The sequence below is a fragment of the Bufo bufo genome, chromosome 10, assembly GCF_905171765.1.
Source record: "Bufo bufo chromosome 10, aBufBuf1.1, whole genome shotgun sequence".
In the NCBI taxonomy this organism is placed as follows: Eukaryota; Metazoa; Chordata; class Amphibia; order Anura; family Bufonidae; genus Bufo; species Bufo bufo.
The window spans coordinates 142,240,397-142,267,224 of NC_053398.1; the positions used below are offsets into that span (position 1 = coordinate 142,240,397).

Genomic DNA, 26,828 nt, shown 5'->3' on the forward strand with positions numbered 1-26,828 from the left:
CAGAAAATCTGCAGCATATCTGCTATAAGTGGATTTAACCTTGGAGTGAAAAAAGTTGGACCAAGAGTGTAGCTATAGTGGAAGCAAAGGAACCGGCTGCTACAGGACCCGAACTAAGAAGAGGCCGGCCTAGGAGGAAGACTGAAAGATTTTATTGTCAGGGCCCTCTCAACATTATTATACAGTGACATGATATACAAATGGACAGACATCTAAAATAAATATTTTGTCTAGCTGCAGGAAGTGAAGACTACACAGACTCTGTTCAAAAATGTGCTGTGGGGTCAGTTCTAGTTACACCGCTGCTTGCTGGTCTTATTTGAGTGAAGCAGGCACAGGCAGGAGACAACGCTGCACAGCACATTTATTAAGATCGGCGTTTTATAATTGATGGGATATGATCAGGATAGGACATCAGTATCTGATTGGCAGGAGCAGACACACTGCACCTCGCTGATTAGCTGTTCTCCAGTACCTCCTCTAGGGTTGAGCGAATCGAGTTTTGCATCCTAGATCTGAAGTCGATTAGTTCAAAACGTCTTTTGAATGCTGTACGGAGATTCATTTCCGTACAGCATTCAAATGTATGGACTCCATTCAAAAGTCTTGCGGTACTTTGGTGAATAACTTCGGGATTTGATTTTCCAACTTTAAAACATGGCTCCGAAGCCAGCTTTGGTACCAAGGTACAAGCTGGTACCAAAGCCAACTTTGGATCCATGTTTTAAAATGGTTTTAAAGTTTAAAAATCGATGACGAAGTTATTCAGCAAAGTCTCGCGAGACTTCGGTGATAACTCTGCTCACCTCGCCGTAGCCCATACATTTTAAAGCTGTATGGAGACAGGTCTCTGTACAGCATTAAAATTAAGTTTTGAGTGAATCGACTTCAGATCTAGGATCCGAAGCTCAATTCGCTCAACACTGAGCCCTCCGCTTGCCCATTGTGTAGTGGATAAAGCAGGTTGCAACAAAGCTGCTCAGATTAATTTCAATAAGAGCAGCCCTGCAGTAGGCCATCAATGGTAAAAACCTGGATTACCCTATTAAAACCCAGAGGAAAAAGATATGCTATGTGCGAATAGCATTCACATATATATTCACGGCACTTTGCAGATTTTAAATGTGGAATCTGCATATACCGTAAATACATAACATGTAATGAGGCCTAAAGGATCCAGATTGACCGACCTGAAAAGTGTCTGACAAGTTCTGCAGGGAAAGCTCTTGTTTTTCACTCAGGACACTCAGGCTGGCCACAGTGCCACTGATCTTGAATGAGGAGTCCTTAATAAATGGGTTCTGAGAGAAACCCATCAACTGTAAAAATAAAGAATAAGGACAGAGACCATTATCAATAGTAATAACCTGTAAATGATTAACTTTTCTAAAAAGGCAGAAATCTTCTAGAAATGTGAACATGATCTCTGTAGACATATTAATACAATGTGGACATAAAAATGATGCCCTCAAAACCTTATTTTTTTGCAGTTATTTCAAGTATCCCTCTTCCAGACCATGTCCAGGGAGATGAGATACAGGTGAAACTCGAAAAATTAGAATATAGTGCAAAAGACCATTTATTTCAGTAATGCAAATTGAAAGGAATTGCATTCATGCAGCTTAAAATTAGAATTTTGGGAAAAGGTTCAATATTCTAGTCTCAAAGTGTCACACTCTAGTCAGCTAATTAATCCATACCCCCTGAGCAAAGGGGACCTTAAAATTGTGACTTTGGGGTTTCATAAACTGTAAGCCAGAATCATCCAAATTATAACAAAAAAAGGTTTGAAATATCTCGCTTTGCATGTAATGAGTCCATCTCATATATTAGTTTCACCTTTTAAGTTGCATTACTGAAATTAATACCATTAAAGCACCTTTTATACAGTCAAGTACAAATTCTGTCTACGTATTGTTTTCATACGATTACAAAGAATAAACTTCCTTCAGACATTGTAAACAGATACAAATATATTATAGCAGTACCCTAAAGCCCATCTCCCAAAGCGCCCGAACATCCTCCCCCACGCTTCAGCATTGACCGACCATTTGAGAATTAACCAATATTGCTAAGCCATCGATTCCAGAGCTTTTCAAATTTATGAGGACAACCCCGTTTCAAGAAAACCATTTTCTCATACATCAGCATCGTGTTTACTTTATTTCTGAACTCTTCCAACCCCGGGAGACATGCTTGAATCCAAAGTTTCCTGGCTACATATAATAGCCTTCCTACTGCTATCCTATCTGTCTCATCCTCTCCAATCTCAGTCGTATATCCCAAGATACATATTTTAGGCTCCCGAGGGACTCGTATTAAGAAGGCTCTTTGAATTAGTTCTATTACACCCGGCCAAAAACTATCCAGTCTTGGGCACTGCCACAGCATGTGTAATAAATCTGCTGGCTCCATCTGACATCTTGGACATTTTGCATCTGCTCTGATACCTATACGATGTAAAAACACTGGGGTTTTGTAAACCCTATGTATGATAAATAATTGCGATAATTTCCCCCTTTCACTCAGTGGCGTTTTTGGTATGGCCTCTAGCATGTCTTCCCATTGTTCTTTGGGTATCTCACCTACAGCTTTCTCCCACCCTCTCATTCTGGATAATGGATGTAACTCCAGGAATTTATCTAAGAGCATTTGATAAAATTGTGGATATTAGTCCCTCTCCTCTCCTGACCATTAACTGTAAGGTGGCATCTCTACGGATCACAACACTACTATTTTTATCCATAGCGTTAAAAGCATGTCTTATTTGCAATTATTGATAGAAGCTACCTCTTGGTAGACTATAGATCTCCTGTAGGTTAGTAAATGTTCTAAGCACCCCCTTGTCTAACATGTTGCCCAATCTGGTCACTCCTTTGTTTTGCCAAGTATGGAAGCCCTTCGAAAGGAGAATTTGAGGAAGCATGTGGTTACTCCATAAGGGAGTAAACTCTGTGACTCCGATAGCTCCTCTCAATTGTTTAGACTTTTCCCATACTTTCCTCATCAGCTACACCAGTGGATTACGTTCATCCACTAGCGGTATTCCAGGCCCCTCTAGCACCCACAGGAGCTCCCTCCCATCCATTTTATGGCGTAATATTTGGCCAGCCATGTCAGTTGTGACCGAATCTATCCAACCCCTGAAGTGTTGACATTGTGCAGCCAAGTAATATATCCAGGGATTGGGCAGTGCCAGACCACCCGCTGATTTTGCATGCTGTAAAGTTTCTAGGGTGACCTCTTCTCCATACCCGTTCCCTGAAAATGGAGTTGATTTTCCGGAACCTATCTAGTGATAACCATTACTGCTTATATTAAGGGTATGGTCCCAGAAATCCATGGAAAATTCTGCATCAAAATCCACATGGGTTACATGCAGATTGTGCTGTGAATTTACCATGGATTTCAACCTCATACCGTGGAAGGGTAAAATTCACTGTGAAAATCTGTGATATAGAATAATCAGGCTGAGGATATTAAAGTCTACTACATATTAATTTTCCACTACATGTGGGTGATGCTTTTAAATGTGCAGATCCACAACAAATCTGTCATGTCTGAACTCACTCACAGACCAGACATTCAGCAGTCTAGGTGACAGATCCTACATGGGTTGATTCAAGATGAAAATGCTCTTTAATCTATATAATAAATCACTTCAAGAAATATTTTGCAGCTTGATGAAATCTGTAAATCTTAAAGATATCAGAGAGCGTTATCTAAGGCTAGTTCCACATTAGAGCTAAAGCAATCCGACAGGCTCTTCCAGCAAAGTAACAGCCTGCCGTAGGTCTCTGGATCAGACATAGCCGGATAGTGCTGCCTGTCTGCCGGACCTCATAGACTATAATGGGAGCAGTCGGGAATCCGGCCACTCCACGACACAAATGCTGGGATTCGAGCTGCACGCAACAGTTTTTTTCCGCCTGGATTGTGGCATTTATGTAGGAGAGCAGCTGGATCCCCATTATAGTCAATGGGCTACAGAGGCGAGATACCTGTTGCTCCAACAGCTATTACCCTTCTCCATACACGTGCAACTGTACTCGGCCAAGTGTACATGTGTTCTGAATGTGAAGAGAGGCATAAGCTGCAGCCAGGCAACAGTTTGTCTCTCCAAAAACAAATGGATCGGGCATATTGAAATCCAACAGCCTAACTTTTATCTCCTCCAACTTCTGCCACCAGGAGAGGCCACTAGGCATATCACATGGTCAGTCGGACTCGGTCCAGAGACAATTGGCAGGTTCAGCTCATATACATTCACTGTATTTAGCCAGTCTTTGTATTTGCATTTCCTGAGCTCAGGAACCACATGTGCAAAAACCAACCATGCTCTCTAAGGCCAAGGAGACATGTAAATAAGGAGGACCTCTTCAGAAACAGAGAATAACATTACTTCAAGAAAGAATCTTCTTACCTGAACCTTAACAGACTGGAGAGACTGAAGCACCGAACCCAATGCAGCTTGAGATGGGAATACTACTTTCGTCACTGGATTTGTACAGGACAGGGCATATTTATTGGTCTCTGATGTATTCACACTGGAGGAAAAAGGTTAAAGTTAATTTAATTTAAGTTTAAAGCACAGCCAAAGTGATAAATGTTTATAAATCAGGCATCTGACAATCCAGTCATTCCAAAAATCCACTATAATAAAGGATATAATATGATTAAATAACTACCATTAAAAGTAATAATATACCTATGTCTGTCTGCTTTTCAATACGCCAAAATGGCCCTCTGATGCTAATATTCATGAATAGAGGCTGTACCAGGACTAACCTCTTCAAACGTACTGAGAACATTGGTGTCTGCAATGACAGCTCCCGACTTAGATTCGACAACATGGCCAGTTGATCATCCAAAACTCCAAGAGAAAAGTTTATCATGGACTGTCTCTGAAAATACAAGAACAAAAGGTGACGAGGTGTTAATGTAAAAAATATCTTTGTACAGTGTTAGCCAGTAAATATAAACTGAGATACCTTTTAATGCTTTTAATGGCTAAAGATGATGACAAAATACCAAGCTTTCCAAACTACTCAAGTATGGTATAACACAGTATCTGAAGATATATATATATATATATATATATATATATAAAGAAAAAAACCACTGGCAGCACCACCCTAGGAGGTATGGAAAAAAAGGGGACGGGTGCAATGTCCAAGTACGGTAAAAGGTGCTTACCCACTTATAGAGGACAAAAATCGGACTGCACTCCAAGCAACTCTTCAGAAAATGTGTTTATTCACCCATTTGGTGGCAAAAGCGACGTTTCGGCTCAAGCATGAGCCTTTCTCAAGCATGCTTGAGAAAGGCTCATGCTTGAGCCGAAACGTCGCTTTTGCCACCAAATGGGTGAATAAACACATTTTCTGAAGAGTTGCTTGGAGTGCAGTCCGATTTTTGTCTATATATATATATATATATATATTGTGGGGACTCGCTCTAGTATACAGGATTAGCGGACGCAGTATAGAGGCAACAACAAGTTCTTTGGATCAAACAGTTCAGTGTTTTATTCACACTTTAGGCAAGTGACAAAACAAGCAGTCATAAACAAGCAAAAAGTCACCTTGTGGTGTTGGTGGTAATTCAAAGAGTCCTTGCTCATAGCAGCACCAACCTGTTTTCACACCAAACAGGTAGCAAGCCTCCATCCAGACACAAGGCTCCCAGATCCCAACACAGAGACATGGCTTCTGAACCCAGCTGCCTATTTAAGGACAGCCAGGTGCTGCCAAAACCCGGACCGGCATTTAAAATCCGGTCCGGTATTTGACCTCACCTGGCTGTAAATCAGCCCAGCAGCACATGCTGGGAGGAAAATACCTGTTTTCCCAGACCAAACCTCTCACTGTGTCACAATATATATATATATTTAAAAAAAGTAAGGTACAATAGCAGCACACACAATCCTTGATATGGATTCAGGACAAAAATCCTCAAGTTAATAGAAAAAGGTAACAAGGCAGCACTCCGGACTTGTAAGTGAAAAACGGATCCTTTTATTACACCATATGCAACGTTTCAGCTCATCTCATTGAATCCTTTGTCAAGCAGTCTGCTTGACAAAGGCTCCAATGAGATGAGATGAGCAGAAACGTTGCATATGGTGTAATAAAAGGATCAGTTTTTCACTTACAAGTCCGGAGTGCTGCCTTGTTAACTTTTTCTATATATACACACAGACACACACACACCAGTTCAATTTCTGCATGGAAAACATCCAAAAAGTGTACATAAAATTTGTTTAATCTCATAAACTTTGCTGGTACTGTACTAAGTTGCAATTTTTCTGCACGGGAATCCGCAAGGAAAAAACACACGTATTCCGCTACATGAGCAGGTGGCCTAAAATAAATTTTCAATTCTCAGAGGGACAGGAGAGTCTGGGAGTACAAGCCTATCACAACCCTTGACACACTCAGGTCAGGAATTTTGTGCAACATAGATTTATGTCCTTCTACATCTCTTCAGGAACGTGTCCCCCAGATCTCTTGGGTTCATCACATTCATGGACTAGACGTTCACATTCCCTATCTGTTAGGGTACCTGCACATGGTATAGATTTGTGTGCAGAAAATATACAAGAAATCTACACCAAAACCGCAGAAAAAATTTATTTTATTTGTGCGGATTTGATGTAGATTTTCTGTAGATCTCACCCTTCCACTGAAAAGGGTGAATTCTGCACAAGAATAATGCAACAATTGACATGCTGCAAATTCAAATCAATTTCCGCACCTAAGATTTGTCTAAACTCATATACTTTGCTGGCACTGAATTTAAAGTTTTATCAATTTGCTGCCTCTTTTAAAAATATAAAAATAAAATGACCTGGACAATCCCTATAAAAGGCAATTGTTAGCAAGCCCCAGTAATTTTCCTCAGGATGAGACAAACTTATCGGTAAGAAATTAAAAGAAAAAGGAAGAAAACATGGTATATTATGGATATAATTATTATCTACCTCTGATACACTCCAGGAGATTTCAGAACAGGATGACAGTAAAGACTGTAAGACACTGTTGATGCCATAGTTCACAATGTTGTTGAGGTTTGCAAGTAAAGTCGAGGAAGCTATGTCTTGAGACTGCATCGAGTCACTTAGCTGTTTCAGCAGTGAAAGTGTCTCTACCTGTGGACCGATAAAAACACCATCAGATATGACCCTGCTTAGCAATAAAAATGCAGCATCATCGCACATCCGGGATTCACAATCTCATTTCCCTATCTCTGAACTAGGCTTGGGCCAAATAGCCTATTAGTATATTTCTGGTGTGTGGGGGGGGGGAACTGCACCCAGAGGAAAAACAAGCAAACCCACTGAGTACATGCAAATTCCATGCAGATGCTGCATTTGGTCAGATTTATATCCAGTACTGGAAAGCAACAGACAGTTTGGCTGTGCCCGGCAGCGCAGTTTAGTTAATTCATGTGAATGGAGCTTAGTGCTGTTGAGCTGCTGTACCAGGCACAGCCAACCACGTACTGACTGTATATGTGTGTGTATATATATATATATATATATATATATCTATATATAACTCTGAATGGTCAATGAAGGTTCTGCATTGCCTTCATTCAGCTAAACATATATTGATGGTCTATATACTAAAGGTAGGTTTACATGGCCCGATGGAACAGGCGACCCTCGTAGTGAAGTGCTGCACAGATTTTCGCTGCAGATATCCCCCTTTGTAATGCATAGGGTGAAATCTGCTTTGAATTTGCAGCTCAATCCAAAGCGGATATGCAGTGGAATATGCAGCGGTCATCACTTAAAACTTTGAGAAGACCCCTTAACTATTTACATAAATAGCAATTCCATATTCTAACATTATTATTCTTATATCTTCCTTTAGGCATGGTAGTGTTCTGATCGGTGGGGTGAATTTTATATTACATTCCTCCCCTGTAGTCTATCAGCAGACTGTAAGAAACAGCTGTACGGCAAACACAATAAATCTCAGGTCACGGATGGTTCTCCATTTTATTCAGCTAAATAAACACCTGACAAATCACTGGCATATCAAATACCCAACAATCTTTGTATAAAGCGTAGTATAGCATGCTTTATTGGTGAACAGATATACGTATTGGCAATGGACACTATATAAGGGTTAAATGTAGACATAATCATGTCACCAGTTGAGTTTTATTTGGCTCCTCTTCATCTTGCATCATAGAGTTGAGATGTATGAGAGTTTCCTGCATTGTGAGAATATAAAAATCACTGTATACCAGCATTAAAAATGTTAACTATTTCATAAATGCAACACAAATATTAATGTACATATTTGTAAGCATATCTAACGATCATATAACCTCATATAAAACATATACAACCTCAGCTGCATTAGCAACAATATTAATGGTCTCACGCATTTCTGAGTATACAAGCTTCTGATTCAGGAAGCACTCTGCCCTTTGATGATGGCAGTGGTTTCCTTCACTTGGGTTAGAGATTAAATTTGTTGGTTCCCCCATTGGTTCCACTAGCCAACTCCTATCTATGTCATTCAAAATGGGGCTAAAAGTCCACTATTAAAGAAACCAGTATCAAATCCCCATCACTTTGATAAAGACGGGCAACAACTTGCTTAGGGCCGCTATCACACATAGGTTTTTGTTGCCATTTTTCTGCACTTTTGCCTTATTAGTGGCATTTTTGCAGACTTTTTAGCAGTTAAAACGCCAGCTCCAAATCATAGCAGAAGGTCTATGGGAAACATGACACGCAGGACGCACAAGCGTTTTTCTTGCTAATGTTGTTTGTACATTAGGTTACATTTTTTGCTTTTCAAAAATGCAGCATGCAGTAGCTCTGTTTTTTATTTCCACTATAGAGAAAAAATGCAGTTCACATAAATGCAGGCCACAAAAAACAGCAGCAAAAAACGCAGGTGCCCTAAATAAATCATGAGCATATTCTAGTGGGCTTTTTTTATTAGTAAAATTCATGTGTGAGGACCCCAACAGCTAAAACCGTAAGACGTTTTTGCTGGAAAATAAAACTGAAAAAGATGTGGGGATTCTAAGGCATTAATACTCCAAATAACAAAGATCATGCATAAAGGAAAAAGCTCACACAGCAGTAATGTGTGGTACATACGGTTATGTTGTTTCCTGCAATAGTCTTGGTATTAGAAAGTTGAAGCGCCATGTCCAGAAGATCTAAAAGAATGAAACAGACAATTCACATAGGGACACTGGGAGAGAACAGGTCTGTAGGTAACATACAGTAAGTCACAGACAACAGTCTTACCAGGGACATCCTCACTAGAGTCCACTGATCGTTTTCTCCTTCTGGCAAAGATCTATGATAAGCAGGAAAGAGAGAAACCAATTTTACACATGTAACATATTACATCTGTTCCTACTTTCCTAGTCCAGTTGTATTTCCAACACCTACTGTATGTCTAGTTTGGGAGATATAGATCTAAACCAGGAAAGTGCCTTGTAGAGTGCTACAGAATATTTTCACTAAACTAATCCTCCACCGGCCACCAGCTTTGGGCCTTCTCTACCTATTGCACCGGTCCTCCACTTGGGAGACAGAAGGACCCTGCTGGAGCAAAGGCTAGGCATGGCGTCATCCTTTCAGGGAATAGGTAAGTATGCGAGCACGCTTCAAGTTGCCCCCGCCTTTTACCAGCCAGTTCAATCTTTGCACCACTGGCCCCAGCAAGCCCAGGGACAGGGTCAGGAGGGAGGCGCTGTATATTAACTCTCTGTAGTGTCTCCTACCTTTCTCAGTCACACGTGACCTCCAGTTCCACCATCTTGCGCCCGCATTCCCCAGCCCTGACTGGCTCCGGTCGTCACACCTGCAGCTTCCATCCTGGTGACTCCTCAGAGGGTAACATTACTACAGGCCCTGGCTTTGCTCCCTGCTAGGTCGTGATGATTTGCTTAACATTTTGGCACCTCCTAGGCCTGTCCCCTGCTGGAGAACCCCACCACCGCATTCCTTCCAGTTGGCCTCGCTTCGAGGCAAGGCTCCGGTTTTCAGGCCTCCTAGGCCGTGCCTTCCAGGCTGTTTTGGGGGACAGGACCTGTGTTTTCTGGGCGCAAAATTCTTGTGCCTATACTCTCCCCTCCTCTAGGTGCAAGCTGAGCTCCGCACCCACTCCTCAGACTATCTAGGCCCATTACTTGCAACCTAATCCCCCCATGTTTAGCCCTTCCTTCCTCTGTACTTAGAGAGGCTGGGATGTAGAGTTCCAATAAATGAAAAATGAACTCTTGGCGTTATCCGGTTCTGTTCCAGACAGGCTCCCTGCGCCCACCTTCCCCATCATGAGTGCCAGGTACTGCCAGGAAGAACCATACTGGCCGAACCCCTCCTCTTTTTCCAGTATGTGCATTGGTGCACAGGTGGAGTATTTACAGAGACCAATTGCACTACCCGGCGCTGAATGCGGTAGCTATTATAGTTTTACCCGCACTTCCTTCACCAACAGCCCCCCTCCCACTTCTGCACTGGATACCAGACATCCTGCTGCATTTCCCTCCATCCATAGGTGGATTAATTGCCCTACCACTTGATTCTGTAAGTCCTGTCACATTATCCTCCTTCCAAAGGCGGAGTAATTGCCCTACCACCGGTTACCATATGTCCTGTCGCATGGTCACAGGTCGAGTAACTGTATTACCACCTCCTACTGAACGTCCTGTTGCATTACTCCCTTCCAGTGACGGAGTACTTGCACTACTTTTGTTGTCACCGATAATAGTTTATTCGTTGCTAAGGCGCAACACCTTATCAACGTCTTGGCGCTCCAGATGATTCTTCTAGCTCTCAGGCACTGCACTCGGCTGTTGATAGGATGCCCAGTCAATATTCAATTCGACAGTGCAACCGTTGTGTCCTTCCTAAATAACCAAAGTGGAACTCGCAGCCAAGTGGAGCAGAAGAGAAACCAAAGATTTTCAAGTGGGCGAGGAAGGCAATTCCAGCTCGGTCAGCAGTCCGCATCCCGGCGATGGACAACTGGACAGCGGGCCTAATACGTGGACCCGAGAGAATTGTCCTACATCCTGATGTTTTCGACGAAGGCTGCAACAAATGGGGGACACCGGACGTTGACCCCATGGCATCCAGGTTGAACAATACGGTGCCACGCTTCTTGACCCGATCCCAGACCCCTGAGCATTACCACCAATGCCCTGGTGGTTTCCCAATGTAGGTTCATATTCTGGTACATATTTCTCCCTTGCCACTGTTCCTCAGGGTCCTCAAAAAAGTCACAGCAGAGGGCATCCCAGAAATCGTCCTCATTCTGGATTAGCCCAGAAGATCGTTGCACACGGTTCTGGTGGCTCTGCTAGCAGACATCCCATGGCGACTACCCTCGAGGGAAGATCTCCTCTCCCAAGGTCAGTTCTTCCATCCACATTCAGACACGCTTTGTTTGACGGCGTGGTGGTTGGAACCACCATTTTACAGGATTGCATTTTTTTTTCAGACCCAGCGATCTGAACGCTGCTAGGAGATAGGAAGCCGACTTCCTCCAAGATATGCTATCCCGCATGGAGAGCTTTCTTTTGAGGGTGGGAGGGTAACCACCTTTATTCTTTTAGTTTTTCCATTCCTCACTTTCTCACCTTTCTGCAGGAAGGCTTGATCCGGGGTCCACTCTAAGCTCACTCAAAGGCCAGTTATTGTCCATTACCATTTTCTTTAACTCCGTTTGGCTTACATCTTGGCAGTATGTAAATCTACCCAGGGAGTTACCTATCTGGCGCCCCCATGCTGCCAGCCTACCCCTCCTTGTGACCTCACTTTAGTTCAGGACTCTCTGCAGCTGTCCACCTTTGAACCCCTCAGGGAGAATCCTCATAGCCTTGTCTATTGGTAAGTCGCCTTTCTTGTGGCCATAACATCCATATGGCGAGTGTCTGAGCTCATGGCGCTCTCAACTAGGCCTCCTTTTCTGATTCTGCATCAGGACAAGGTCATCGTCGTCCTGAGACTAATTCTCTCCTTTCTGCCAAAGGTGGTCTCCTGGTTCCATCTGAACGAGGAGACAGTCCACTCTTCTGTCTTTCCGGCAAATGCCTACCCCCAGGAGGAAGCACTTCACATATTGGGTGTGGTCAGTGTACTCAAAATCTATCTGGATAGGATAGAGCCCTTTCACAAGTTGGACCTTCTCTTCGTGGTCCCTGAACGTAAGCAAGCCAAAAATACATATTTTTTGACTTTTGGGTTAAATCGACCCTTCGGTTAACAATAACAATTTGCTGTGTGAATTGCTGCTATGGATCATCCCATTCCCAATTTCCTCCTCTTGTATGTAAAATGGCCACAAGATTACCTCTGTGTGCTTGAGAAATCCCCCACCTCAGCTCTCAGATGGACCGGCACTGATTATGTCAGCACTGTGTCCATCTTGTATATTTCCCCTGATGATCCCTCTCCACCGAGAGCAGCAGGAAAAGATTCAGCCAACAAAAATGCGCTGTGAAATTTAATGCTGTTTTCAATGCATATACTGCCAAACACTGTGGATTGAAAATCCACAGTCAAAAGATTTTGTGAATATGTACATACAGTCGCACACTCACATGGCTTTCTACTGTAGACCACGTGAACTCTTGATGTGTCTCCATGTTGCAGCTTGACCCTTCTGCAAAAAAAGAGAGCAGTGATGACAACCTAAACTAAACAGGAGTGTCCAAAACACGTATCAGAAATGTGTTAATGTCATCATTGCTTATTTTTTTTTAAATCAGATTGTTTTTATTGAGATTTTCAAAGCATTTTAGGGACACAACAAAACGAATCATTGCTTATTTTACCTGTCTGGCAGATGAAGCCATTTTGTTGTAGACATGACACAAACTGTATCTCCGCATTTTGTGTTAAAACTCGACATAGTTTCTGCTTCAAGGTGTCTCTAGGTTTGGAAATGTTCACTGTTGAGGAAAACACAACCTTGGTTACGACCATTTGACATGTCTGTGGATAGGGGATAACTTTAACCAACCAGAATACCCCTTTAATAACAATGGTGCTGTTTCTGGAAGAAATATAGATATTTTTAACAACTTCAAACCATTACTGCAGGGATCCTCCATTACTGTAGGAATGCTCCATTCACTTCTATGGGGCTTCTAAGAACAGCCAAGCAAGTGTGCATATTGGGAGTTGTAGTTTCGCAGCAGGTGGGGTGTCAAAGGTTGCTTACATGCCGTGCACAAGATTAATTTATGTTTTAGACACCTTTGCGTCTCTTTAGACATGGGCGAATGGCTTAAAGAAAAGGGGGTAGGGCTTAATGTAAAGACACAACTTAAAGGAGCCACTTTGTGCCAAAATTTGATTGTAAAATAAGACGACCCGGAAGTGGCATAAATGTAGACAAAAAGGGGGAGATTTATCAAAACTGGTGTAAAGTAGAACTGGCTAAGTTGCCCATAGCGACCAATCAGATTTCAACTTTCATTTTGCAAAGAAGTCGCTATAGGCAACTAAGCCATTTTTACTTTACCCCAGTTTTGATAAATCTTCCACAAAGTGGCTGGTTTTATTTAGAGACATTTGGTCCACCTAGTCTACTTCTATACGGTATTACTTAACGTGCCACCATAGGTTATGCATCTTTCTGGCACTGTATTGTCGGAATGCCTCTGTAATATGGTATATAATGGAGCAGGGGAATATTTATTTCTTGTAGATTCACAAATTAAAAATCTCTACCTCACAAATCCGTAATATGTGTATGAGGTCTTACAGTCATTTATGATATATTGCCTATAATATGCATATAAAAATGTCAGTTCAATGGGATCTGACCACTGGGACCTTCCCCGATCCTGTATCTCAAGTTCACTGGAGCAAACTGGAAGCTGAAATCCCATTAAGAAGTCACTTATGACATAAAATCCCAAAGGCATCGGCCACAGGACAACTTTCGATCATATGTTGTGGTGGAAATTTTGCAAAAGTTGCAAGGTGGCTTATGTCTTCCTTCCCTTAGGGACCAAGTGAAGTCATAAGGTTACTGAAAGTCAAGAATCCTTAGCCTCAATGACTATGATCAAATAGCTCCTTTAGAGCTCCTACACACATACCGCAGATTATTGCTTGAGTTTTTCTGCACTTTTAGTGCAGTTTTTTGCAGTACAAACGCCAGCTCCAGATTTTAGCTGCATTGAAATATTAAAGGTATTATCCGACTTTAATTTTTTTTATCAGACCATTTAGTGGCCAGACCTGCAGTAGGGTTCATACTGACATGGTCCCCGCTGCTGGGTTCTAGCTTCATCACACAACGGCCGCCTCCACATCTCCCGGGTCTCTGGGGATCAACATCCTGTTGACGGAGGTCACGTAAGCGCTGCAGCCAATCACCAGATCACATGCCGCAGGTCACCGTTGCGGCCAATGATGGCTGCAGTGGTCACGTGCGGCCCCGTCAAAATTATGTTGATTCCCAATGACTCAGAGGCAGCCGTGGAGTAACCAGGTCAGTATGAAACCCACCACGGGTGCAGCCACTCTAAATGGGCGAGATAAAAAATTAACTGCATGTGGATTTTTCCGCAAGTCAAAATCTACATGGAAAAACCTGCATCATGTACATGAGAATTTCAAACTCTCATAGAATACAATGTGCATGACCTACAGTGCGGATTTTCTGCATGCAAATCTGTGCGGAAAATCCGAATGCAATCCTCATCATGTGGATTTACGATGCCCAAAAACGTATCAAACGTACCAAACGTATGCCCAAAAAATGTCATGTCATATGAAAACACCATGTCTTTTTCTAACAGTTTTTAACCACGTAAAAAACACCAAACCAAATTTGTGTTTCATCCCCTGATGAAGCATTATGTCAAACACGTGTCAGGGCGCGGGGTCTTCCTAGTCGGTACCCTATTACTTCATGTTTTTGGTATGCACATTTTAGTCTTAGTATGTATTATGGATGCTTGTTTCACTAGCATTCTCATATGTACTGCACTTGCACTATATATTATTGAGCTGCTAATGTGACTTTTTGGGCTCATGTGCAGTAAATATACACAGAATTATTGATTCCATCCGGGGTTTTCCCTGTATTATCTATTTATGTCATATATCACTGCTGTTTATTAAACTGGATGGTATTTTATATTATTGAATAAAGTTTATAATATTTATAATCCCGGTGCCATTCTTTAACTTTGGGTTTTCTTATGTAAGTGGGCATGGTGCACGGGTGACGATTGGATGTTGTGTTGCCCTATTATTTATAGGTGTATAATCTATGGCTACTTCTGCCAACAATTTCTCAGTTTTTCATAGAAATGTGAGGGGAATGAATGAAGCCCTGTACAATGGTTTTCTGGAAGTATCAAACATAGGGGCACACCATTTTTTACTTTACCCTTCTCACAACACTTTTGAAAAGTGGTGGGAAAGGGCTTCTTTTTCAAAAGGTAGTAAAAAAAAAAAAGGCAAAATCTCACTCTAGTAAGGGGTGGCATAACTGGATTAAAGGGTTCCAGTTGTCACAAGTTATCCCCTGTCCACAGAATAGGGGATAATTATAAGATTGGGATAACTATAGGATCACGCTCGGCCGCTCCATTAATTTCTATGGGAGTTCTGGAGATAGCCCAGTACATCGCTCATCTATCTCCGGAACTCCCATAGTAATAAATGGAGTGGCCACGCACATGTACGACCGTCCGTTCCATTCTTTTCAGGGGGGCTGCAGGGGCCCACATTCTCATGATTGGTGGGGGTCCCTACAGTAGGATCCCCACCGATCTAATAATTGTCCCCTATTCTGTGGATAGGCGATAACTTGTAACAACCAGAATACCCCTTTGACATCTCTAGACAATAATGTTTTATTTAGTTTTTTTTTTAGGTGCGCTAAATTTATCGACATTTCTTAAATTTAGAACAAATCATGGCAAAGCAGACTCAAGAAAAACAGATTTAAAAAAATTCCCCTCATGATAAATCTCAATAGTTCATGAATTAACCTGTAATAAGAGTTGGCTCTCCATAGGATTTCTTTTTTTAAATCACTATAATACATACGATATATACATAATAAAGCTTGATCTTCTCACCTGGAGCACCATGTTCGACCCACCAACCGGATGACTGATTTATCTGTTGTGCCAGAGACACCAAGATGTCATCAGATACATTGGCAAGGTGCCCGCCGCAGGCTAGACAGGACCTTTGTGCACCCCAAAAATGCTTCCTCTGCTCCACAAACCGAAAACAGGAACCTGAAAATGGAAATCCAGATCCAGGGCATCTTAAGGCACAACCCAGCTGATAGAATAATAAAAGTATACAGAAATGAGAGAAATACTGGAGTATAGTCATCCTAATCCAGACTACAGGACTCCCACAGAGAAAAGATGAACAGGAAGTCAGGTACCAAAAAATGTGATGTATTTATGAAAATGAGGCAATCAGGACAGACCAAGTAGAGGGAGGGGGCATAGTTTCACTCATTCTCACACCTCATCCAAATCCTGATGGATGTTTTATTACTTGATGGCTCATAAACAAGATGGATGAAATGTATGGAGCCCCTGGCTAAAACATTTTGTAGAAGTCTCTTCCCTTTAATTAGTCATGTTACATAAAAGTGATCGGTAGAGGTCTGAGTCCTCTATAAGACCAGGAACCAGCTCGGATGTTTCTGTATCTTCCATTCATTCTAGTGAATGAGCCAGCATGAGTGGCTGCTGCTCTGCTGGGAACATCGACCGGGACCCCTTAGTTTTTAGAGGTTATTCCATGGGTCAGAATGATCACACTTTTGAAGGCATATCAGGACGTATCTCAGATGGAAATGGTTCAAATGGATGCCATGTGTATAACTGATGCTCAGAATCCTTTTTTTTTTCTTTTTTCTTTTACAGGATCTGTTTTCTGACGAATCAGAAGAACGGAAAAATGGATGACCACTAATGAAACAAGATGTTTGAGATCTTGCTTCTGAATGTTTAATATGGTACATTGTTTTATGATTGATACCTATTTGTACTCAATTGTAGGCTAATCTTGGAGCAGATGAGCTCTGACATATTGTAATACATGCCGTTTCCTTGCTCTGTATTATACATTTTTGTCAATAAAGGTATATCTGTACCCATGTGCTATGCCAGGATTAGCCGAGCGGAGCGGGCTCCTGCCTGTGCCTACTTTGCTAATCTGAGAGTCCTGCATGTCAGCTTATAGTGTAGCGAAATAAATGAATCTTTAGGTAGAGTAATGTTCCGTAGGGAAGATATATATTGTATGACCATGTCCTAGTATCTATCAACCTATGCTCATAGTCAAATCCCATACCACAGATCTGTAAAGGATGTGTTACATCTTGGACAGGCGGTGAGTCTATCTGGGTTGGCTGGCGATGGAGGGAAATTAAAACCATAAACCGCCCTATGAATCAGTTTAAAATGTCTTTCCCTCCATCACTCTCCAATCACACTTTTCTTTACCCTTTCCTAGCCCTCTAATATCCACTCATGAATTTCCCGACTTGTTCCCATTTTTTTAAGACCTTTGTTGGGTGAATTGACAAGAAGTAGTTGCGCAAAGCTCAATAAAAAGAGGAAATGGTGTGTGTCCAGGGTTTCTTGGAGCCACCATTGCATCAAATGTATATAATTGTGCTTCATGTCCGGGGGTTGTTTAAGTGCGATTTACAGAAAGACCTTAATTGGTAAAATTGCAAGAAGTGCCTACTTGATATCCCATACCGCTCGGAGAGCATTTCTCATCTGCAGTGCGGCATGTATCCCTTTTTTTCTCCCACTCCCTAAAAATTGTCCCTCCCCGCCAGACACTCTGGATGTCTCCAAATTGGAATTTGTTTTGAAAAATGAGAGTTTAAAGAGGACCTCTCTCCGCTCTTGACATTCCTGTTTAAATAGCTTTATGCATTCCCCATGTAACAATTCTGGAGCATCTATTCTTATGGCTCTATGTTGTGCCATTCCTTTATTATTTCTACTAGAAGTTATGAATGAATTGCTAGAAGTCTGCAGTAAGGGTACCGAAGGGTGGTGACAAGTCTGAAAATGGCAGCACTGGTTAAAGGGAGTCTGTGCAGGTACACCCCACACCCCCTCAACTTGTTTCCACCCCTCTGTACCCTTACTGCAGACTGCTAACATTTCATTCATATCTTCTAGTAGAAATAATAAAGGAATGACATAAGATAGAGCCATAAGAATAGATGCTCCAGAATTGTATGAAGCAATTAAAACAAGCATGTCAGGAGCGGGGAGAGGTCCTCTTTAAAGCGCTTTCACACCTCTTTCCAGGAAATTAGATTATCCATCAACACAGTGGAGCGTTTCACGCCCCTGGAAGTTGGAAGAACAGAGTATGCAACAAAGCATGAAGGTCCCACAGTTCTGCTAACCCCTGTTTGATGAAGTGAATAATGGGAAGAGGAATTCAGCCAATCAATAGCATGGTGGAATAGGCAGACTCTATTATAACCTTGAATATTTGGCATATTTGTCCCTCCTTCTGGCCTGCAAAGCTGTAAACTGATGCCTTCACCCTGAGTGAATCACTACACTGATGCTTCCGCCATGTGCCAGTCACTACACCAATGCATCCACTTTGTGCCAGTCACTACACGATGCCCCCTTGCTCTGCCAGCCACTGCACCAATGCCTCTATCCTCCGCCAGCCAGTGCACCAATGCCTCCACTCTGAGCCACTCACTGCACCAATACCTCTACCCCGTGCCTGCCACTAAACCTATGCCTTCACCCTGTGCCTGCCGCTGAAACTTTTCCTCCACTCAGTGCCCGCCATTGAACCTATGCCTCCACCCCGTGCCTGCCACTGCACTAAAAACTTCAGCCTGCGCAGGTCAATGTTCTGGTCGTCCATCCTCTAAAGAATACAACTTATACTTACCACCCTCACCCCACTTCTCACAGTGCTGCACCTTCCTCGTCTCTGTCTACCATCCCATCTGTGCGCCCACAAAGGATGATGTCACCCGATCCTTTTACACAAATACGTTTGGCAGAACTGAACATGTATGTGTATGGGAGAGCCGGGAGAGATAGCTGTTGTTTGAACAGTTGTTTAGCTGACAGATACTGAAAGTGTACGGCTGCCTTAGGGGGGCCTATCCCCTCTCCTGACATGCCTGTTTGAATAGCTTCATGCATTCCCCATGTAATAATAATTCTGGAATATACACTGCTCAAAAAAATAAAGGGAACACTTAAACAACACAATGTAACTCAAAGTCAATCACACTTCTGTGAAATCAAACTGTCCACTTAGGAAGCAACACTGAGTGACAATCAATTTCGCATGCTGTTGTGCAAATGGAATAGACAACAGGTGGAAATTATAGGCAATTAGCAAGACACCCCCAATAAAGGAGTGGTTCTGCAGGTGGTGACCTGACCACTTCTCAGTTCCTATACTTCCTGGCTGATGTTTTGGTCACTTTTGAATGCTGGCGGTGCTTTCACTCTAGTGGTAGCATGAGACGGAGTCTACAACCCACACAAGTGGCTCAGGTAGTGCTGCTTATCCAGGATGGCACATCAATGCGAGCTGTGGCAAGAAGGTTTGCTGTGTCTGTCAGCATAGTGTCCAGAGCATGGAGGCGCTACCAGGAGACAGGCCAGTACATCAGGAGTCGTGGAGGAGGCCGTAGGAGGGCAACAACCCAGCAGCAGGACCACTACCTCCGCCTTTGTGCAAGGAGGAACAGGAGGAGCACTGCCAGAGCCCTGCAAAATGATCTCCAGCAGGCCACAAATGTGCATGTGTCTGCTCAAATGATCAGAAACAGACTCCATGAGGGTGATATGAGGGCCCGATGTCCACAGGTGGGGGTTGTGCTTACAGCCCAACACCGTGCAGGACGTTTGGCATTTGCCAGAAAACACCAAGATTGGCAAATTCGCCACTGGCGCCCTGTGCTCTTCACAGATGAAAGCAGGTTCACACTGAGCACATGTGACAGATGTGACAGAGTCTGGAGACGCCGTGGAGAACGTTCTGCTGCTTGCAACATCCTCCAGCATGACCGGTTTGTCATTGGGTCAGTAATGGTGTGGGGTGGCATTTCTTTGGAGGGCCGCACAGCCCTCCATGTGCTCGCCAGAGGTAGCCGGACTGCCATTAGGTACCGAGATGAGATCCTCAGACCCCCTGTGAGACCATATGCTGGTGCGGTTGGCCCTGGGTTCCTCCTAATGCAAGACAATGCTAGACCTCATGTGGCTGGAGTGTGTCAGCAGTTCCTGCAAGACGAAGGCATTGATGCTATGGACTGGCCCGCCCGTTCCCCAGACCTGAATCCAATTGAGCACATCTGGGACATCAAGTCTCGCTCTATCCACCAACGTCACGTTGCACCACAGACTGTCCAGGAGTTGGCATATGCTTTAGTCCAGGTCTGGGAGGAGATCCCTCAGGAGACCGTCCGCCACCTCATCAGGAGCATGCACAGGCGTTGTAGGGAGGTCATACAGGCACGTGGAGGCCACACACACTACTGAGCCTCATTTTGACTTGTTTTAAGGACATTACATCAAAGTTGGATCAGCCTGTAGTGTGTTTTTCCACTTTAATTTTGAGGGTGACTCCAAATCCAGACCTCCATGGGTTAAAAAATTTGATTTCCATTTTTTTTTTTGTGTGATTTTGTTGTCAGCACATTCAACTATGTAAAGAACAAAGTATTTCAGAAGAATATTTAATTAATTCAGATCTAGGATGTGTTATTTTTGTGTTCCCTTTATTTTTTTGAGCAGTGTATATTCTTATGTCTGTATGTTGTGCCATTCCCTTATTATTTCTACTAGAAGCTATGAATGAATTGCTAGCAGTCTGCAGTAAGGGTACAGAGGGGAGGTAACCAGTTAGAGGGGTGTCCCTGCACAGTCTGAAAATGGCAGCACTGATTGGACAGAGTCAGTCTGTGCAGGTACACACCCCCAACTGGATTTCGCGGCATTGTAGGCAGCATATGTGGGGTGTTGTAGGATGCATTTGGGGGCGGAAGGACGCCTGAATGACGTAGCGGGGGGGAGCGGCCAACAGTGCTGGTGTGGGCGTGTAGTTTCGGCCCTGGAGAGGCGTGCTTGGGCTCTGATGGAGGGCGGCAGGGCACTGGAGGGGGATGTTCTTGGGCACCTTAGAAAGATAATAACACCCCTCTGGGCACCTTACTGCCTAATTTGCATAATACAAAAAGTGGATTTACTCGAAAATTAAAGCCAGAAACGCAGGATGAAGGGTACATCAAGAAATAAGGCATTTTGTTCTACATGGCAATAGTTGTACTTTCATATTGGTAACCCATGTGACAAATTTCCTTTAAAGCATGACCCAGCAGCACATTTTTAAAGGGGTTGTCCAGGAATAATTAATAGATGCAAGCAGCTTGCCTCTGCTAGAGAAAGAATCAACCATACATACCTGCCAGCCGCTGTTCTGTTCTCGTGTGCCGGATCCTGCGTATCCATCTTCTGGTCCATCATTTACATCCTCCCCAGCATGGCCACCGCTGAAGCCAGTGCAGGCTGCGGGAATCAAAGAAAAAAATATTTACTCCCGGTCAACCCCATTCAGTCTATGACATACTGTACATACCCCAATCTGATTCCTTTTTTTCTATTCCCCCCTTCCTTGCACCCTAATGCACTTTATATCTGTACGTACAAAGATAACAGCTGTTGACCGGCACATGCAGCTATAGGTGTACTATAAAATATGGCGGGATCATTGTACAAAACATGCACTTTTACCGTTTGTTTCATCTTTATTTACTGATTAGTTTGTTATTTGGTAATATCTGATTTTGTTCTGTACCCTCTGATCGTAAGGTGCTGCAGAATATACTACACTGTATGAATACTGTAATAATAATCTTTATTTTAAATAAGGGCTTCTTCACATCTGCAGTGGAGGCTCCGTTCGGGGGGCCTCTATCCCAGATTCCATCAAAAAGGCAGGACTTTCCTGAACGGATTGTATTGCAGTTAATGCAGTCTATTCAGCTCAGTTCTGTGCCCTATCCGGCACTTCTATTATTTTAGTAGATAGCCGAGATGTGAAGTCACCCTTGGTAACACTAAAATCTAAAAATAAAAAATACAGTACAGACCAAAAGTTTGGACACACCTTCTCATTCAAAGAGTTTTCTTTATTTTCATGACTATGAAGGCATCAAAACTATGAATTAACACATGTGGAATTATATACATAACAAACAAGTGTGAAACAACTGAAAATATGTCATATTCTAGGTTCTTCAAAGTAGCCACCTTTTGCTTTGATTACTGCTTTGCACACTCTTGGCATTCTCTTGATGAGCTTCAAGAGGTAGTCCCCTGAAATGGTCATCCAACAGTCTTGAAGGAGTTCCCAGAAATGCTTAGCACTTGTTGGCCCTTTTGCCTTCACTCTGCGGCCAGGCTCACCCCAAACCATCTCGATTGGGTTCAGGTCCGGTGACTGTGGAGGCCAGGTCATCTGGCGCAGCACCCCATCACTCTCCTTCATGGTCAAATAGCCCTTACTTTCAAAGTTTTCCAAATTTTTCGGCTGACTGACTGACCTTCATTTCTTAAAGTAATGATGGCCACTAGTTTTTCTTTACTTAGCTGCTTTTTTCTTGCCATAATACAAATTCTAACAGTCTATTCAGTAGGACTATCAGCTGTGTATCCACCTGACTTCTCCTCAACGCCACTGATGGTCCCAACCCCATTTATAAGGCAAGAAATCCCACTAATTAAACCTGACAGGGCACACCTGTGAAGTGAAAACCATTTCAGGGGACTACCTCTTGAAGCTCATCAAGAGAATGCCAAGAGTGTGCAAAGCAGTAATCAAAGCAAAAGGTGGCTACTTTGAAGAAACTAGAATATGACATATTTTCAGTTGTTTCACACTTGTTTGTTATGTATATAATTCCACATGTGTTAATTCATAGTTTTGATGTCTTCAGTGTGAATCTACAATTTTCATAGTCATGAAAATAAAGAAAACTCTTTGAATGAGAAGGTGTGTCCAAACTTTTGGTCTGTACTGTAAGTATGAGATACATAATTAATCATAGACATATATGAGATAGATAATAGCAATAGATGTGAGATAGATGAATGAAACGGAAGGAAGAAAAGAAAATGAGATGATGGATAGAGAAGAGGTAGGACATGTCATTATCACCAGCATCACTCAGTGTCAGTACATTTGCCTCGCGTGCTTGCTTCGCGTTCTCATCAGTGGGCTGTTTGTTTGTGCTGCGTGTTTGCTCAGGGCTCTGTACACACACGGCTCTCATTACGGCGTTGTATGTGTGTGGTGTATGTTTGCTGTCATTTGACTACCTGGCCTCAAATTTGCAAGAGTATTAGCTGGAGAGCACCTGACATACGACGATGGGGTTGCCCTGTAACATTATTTGTTGTGTGGTTGCCATCGCCATGTGGTTCCCTCCTCGAGATGACATTGCATGGATATATTATATAAGAATATTCAATTAGTATTCTTGGAAAACCATATTATTTAGGGCTCAAGCACATGACTGTGGGTCCGCATCCGATCCATAGTTTGCGGGTTGGATGCAGAACTATTCACTTCAATGCAAAAGATGCGGACAGCACACTGTGTGCCATCGGCAAAATTATATATCATTGCCCGCGTTACGGACAAAGATAAGCCTATTCTATTAAGGGCCGGATGTTCAATAGGAAGGCACTCGGTCAGTATACGTGTTTTGTGGATCTGCAAAACACCGAACGGTCGTGTGCATGAGCCCTTATACAATCTAGTAAACATCCTAGCTTTAGATCTGGGACAAAGGTATATTTAACAGCAATTTTTTTCTACAGAATTTTGCAGGTTTAAATGGGGTACTCCCACCTGGGACATCGATGTCATATCCTAGCGATATGCCATCAATGTCAGATAGGTGTGGGTACCTCAAAGTGAACAGAGAGCGGGCACGCATGTGCAGCCACCCCGTTAGGCTACTTTAAGGCCCCTTTCACACGAGCGAGTATTCCGCGCGGATGCGATGCGGGAGGTGAACGCATTGCACCCGCACTGAATACCGACCCATTTAATTCTATGGGGGTGTTCACATGAGCGGTGATTTTCACGCATCACTTGTGCGTTGCGTGAAAATCGCAGCATGCTCCTCTTTGTGCGTTTTTCACGCAACGCAGGCCCCATAGAAGTGAATAGGGTTGCGTGAAAATCGCAAGCATCCGCAAGCAAGTGCGGATGCGGTGCGATTTTCACGCACGGTTGCTAGGAGACGATCGGGATGGAGACCCGATCATTATTATTTTCCCTTATAACATGGTTATAAGGGAAAATAATAGCATTCTGAATCCAGAATGCATAGTAAACTAGCGCTGGAGGGGTTAAAAAAAAATAAAAAAATATTTAACTCACCTTAATCCACTTGATCGCGGAGCCCGGCATCTGCTTCTGTCTCCTTTGTTGAATAGGACCTGTGGTGAGCATTAAGTACAGTTACAGGACCTTTGATGAAGTCACTCCGGTCATCACATGGTACGTCACATGATCTTTTACCATAGTGATGGATCATGTGATGACCGGAGTGACGTCATCAAAGGTCCTGGAATGAATGCTCAGCACAGAAGGAGACAGACGAGATGCCGGCAGCGCCAGCAAGTGGATTAAGGTGAGTTAAATTTTTTTATTTATTTTTTTAACCCCTCCAGCGCTAGTTTACTATGCATTTTGTATTCAGAATGCTATTATTTTCCCTTATAACCATGTTATAAGGGAAAATAATTCAATCTACAGAACACCGATCCCAAGCCCGAACTTCTGTGAAGAAGTTCGGGTTTGGGTACCAAACACGCGCGATTTTTCTCACGCGAGTGCAAAACGCATTACAATGTTTTGCACTCGTGCGGAAAAATCGCGGGTGTTCCCGCAACGCACCCGCACATTTTCCCGCAACGCCCGTGTGAAAGAGGCCTAACACTAGCGTTTTAGTTTTCCGGTATTGAGATCCATCATAGGGGCTCAATACCAGAAAAAAATGATGATTACCGACCGGTAATTTGATTTTCCAGAGCCCATGACAGCACCACGAGAGAGGATCCGCCTCCAGAGACAGAAAACCTGCAGAATAAAAGGGCGGACACTCTCCTCCCAATTCAGTGTGATATCCAAGCATCGGAGGAAGTCTGCCAATATAACGTTAGATAATCCATAATAATTTTCGTTTAACAACACGTTTTTTGGGTTTTTTTTTTTTGCTACACCCTCGTGAATATAAGAGAACCAGAAAAAACCCAGCAGGGAGGAAATATAAGGGTGCTCTCATGGGCTCTGGAAAATCAAATTACCGGTTAGTAATCATAATTTTTCCCTTCACCCATGACAGCACCACAAGAGATTTTAGGGTGGGAGAGTAGAAAGAAGCACCTTTTCCCCAAAGGAAGACCCCGAAGGAGAGGAGTTTAAATCAAGCCGATAGTGTTTTAAAAAGGTTGAAGGAGAAGACCAGGTAGCTGCTCTGCAAATATCCTCTATGGGAACAGGGGATCTTTCCTCCCAGGAGGTAGGAACTGCCCTGGTAGAATGTGCCTTAAGACCCACTGTAGGAGATAACCCGGATGCAAGATAAGACAAGGATATGGCCGAAACAATCAACCTAGCAATGGAACTTTTGGAGGCCGCATTACCCTTAGTCACTCCTTGAAAGAGAATAAAGAGTGAAGAAGATTTGCGCCAATCTTTAGTGCGAGATAGATAATTAATCAAAGCCCTTCTGACGTCTAGGCAGTAAAGGGATCTTTCTTCTTCTGACCCAGGGTTTTTAAATAGGGTAGAAAGAACAATTTCTTGGGAAATATGAAATTTGGAAACGACTTTTGAGTTTTTACTGGATAAGAATTACTTTTTTCTGTGGTAAAAAACAACTCTGGCAACATGAATCTAATATCAATCTGAGAAAGGTCTTCTGGTGGGATGTGGTCTTGATTTTTCCAGATTTAGTCTCTTCAAGTTTATTATTGTCCTGAAAGAACCATCTGTTTTTTGTTTTTTTTACTAGAAACAGGGGAGAGTAAAACCCCTCGCCTTCTTGCGCCTTTGCTACTGAGACTAAGACTGATTTTTCAACTAGTTTTAGTACCTCGCTTCATTGGATCGACATAGGAGCACCACCAGAGGGAAGGAACCTCAAAGAAAAACTGCAGGCTTCCCCAGAGACAGGAAACCACACTGAATTGGGAGGAGAGTGTCCGCCCTTTTATTCTGCAGGTTTCCTGTCTGTGGGGCGGATCCTCTCCTCGTGGTGCTGTCATGGGTGAAGGGAAAAAACGCTTCAGCTTTGTCCCCATTCATTGTCAATGGGGACAAAATGTAACTGAACAGAACAGAGTGCTCCTAAACAGTGGTGGCCAGTTCGCTCGCGAACACATGCGAGCTGCCATCTTAACTCACAAGTCCGGCGAGGCACAGGTAAGTCCTTACCTGTGCCTGTGCGCTAGCCGGTCTGAAAGGAAATGCGGTCTCCGGGAGCAGGCAGTTCTGAGAACAGCCGTCGGGGGCCTTCATCGGGCTGTTCTCGGAACTGCCTGCACCCGGAGACCGCATTTCATTTCAGACCGGCTCGCGCACAGACGAACTGGCCGTCACTGCTCCTAAATGCAATCCGTTCCGTTTAGTTGCGTTCCCGTACCGGAGAGCAAACCGCAACATGTTGTAGTTTGCTTTCCGTCCTGGGAGGCGGAGCAAGACGGATCCAGCATGACCCCCAATGCAAGTCAATGGGGACGGATCCGTTTTCTCTGCCACA

The 26,828-nt window shown here is 43.2% G+C and overlaps 1 protein-coding gene and 1 long non-coding RNA gene across 2 annotated transcripts in view; both read right to left on the reverse strand.

Annotated features, from left to right (window-relative positions):
- The window catches only part of LOC120980092 (polycystic kidney disease protein 1-like 2), a 32,206-nt gene extending 19,576 nt beyond the window's left edge, over nt 1–12,630 (reverse strand). The window contains exons 1-7 of the mRNA XM_040408964.1: nt 12,586–12,630; nt 9,281–9,332; nt 9,128–9,189; nt 6,983–7,150; nt 4,789–4,904; nt 4,424–4,547; nt 1,191–1,319 (exon numbers count right to left, since the gene is read on the reverse strand). Coding sequence (XP_040264898.1) covers nt 1,191–1,319; nt 4,424–4,547; nt 4,789–4,904; nt 6,983–7,150; nt 9,128–9,189; nt 9,281–9,332; nt 12,586–12,630 — 696 coding nt within the window. The remainder of the gene's footprint in view (nt 1–1,190; nt 1,320–4,423; nt 4,548–4,788; nt 4,905–6,982; nt 7,151–9,127; nt 9,190–9,280; nt 9,333–12,585) is intronic.
- Nucleotides 12,631–12,833: 203 nt separating this feature from the next.
- On the reverse strand, nt 12,834–21,564 carry LOC120980198. The gene is made up of 3 exons (XR_005774488.1): nt 21,455–21,564; nt 16,093–16,257; nt 12,834–12,936 (listed from the first exon to the last, which is right to left on the reverse strand). It is a non-coding gene; the product is annotated as an uncharacterized LOC120980198 (long non-coding RNA).
- Nucleotides 21,565–26,828: the final 5,264 nt, after the last annotated feature.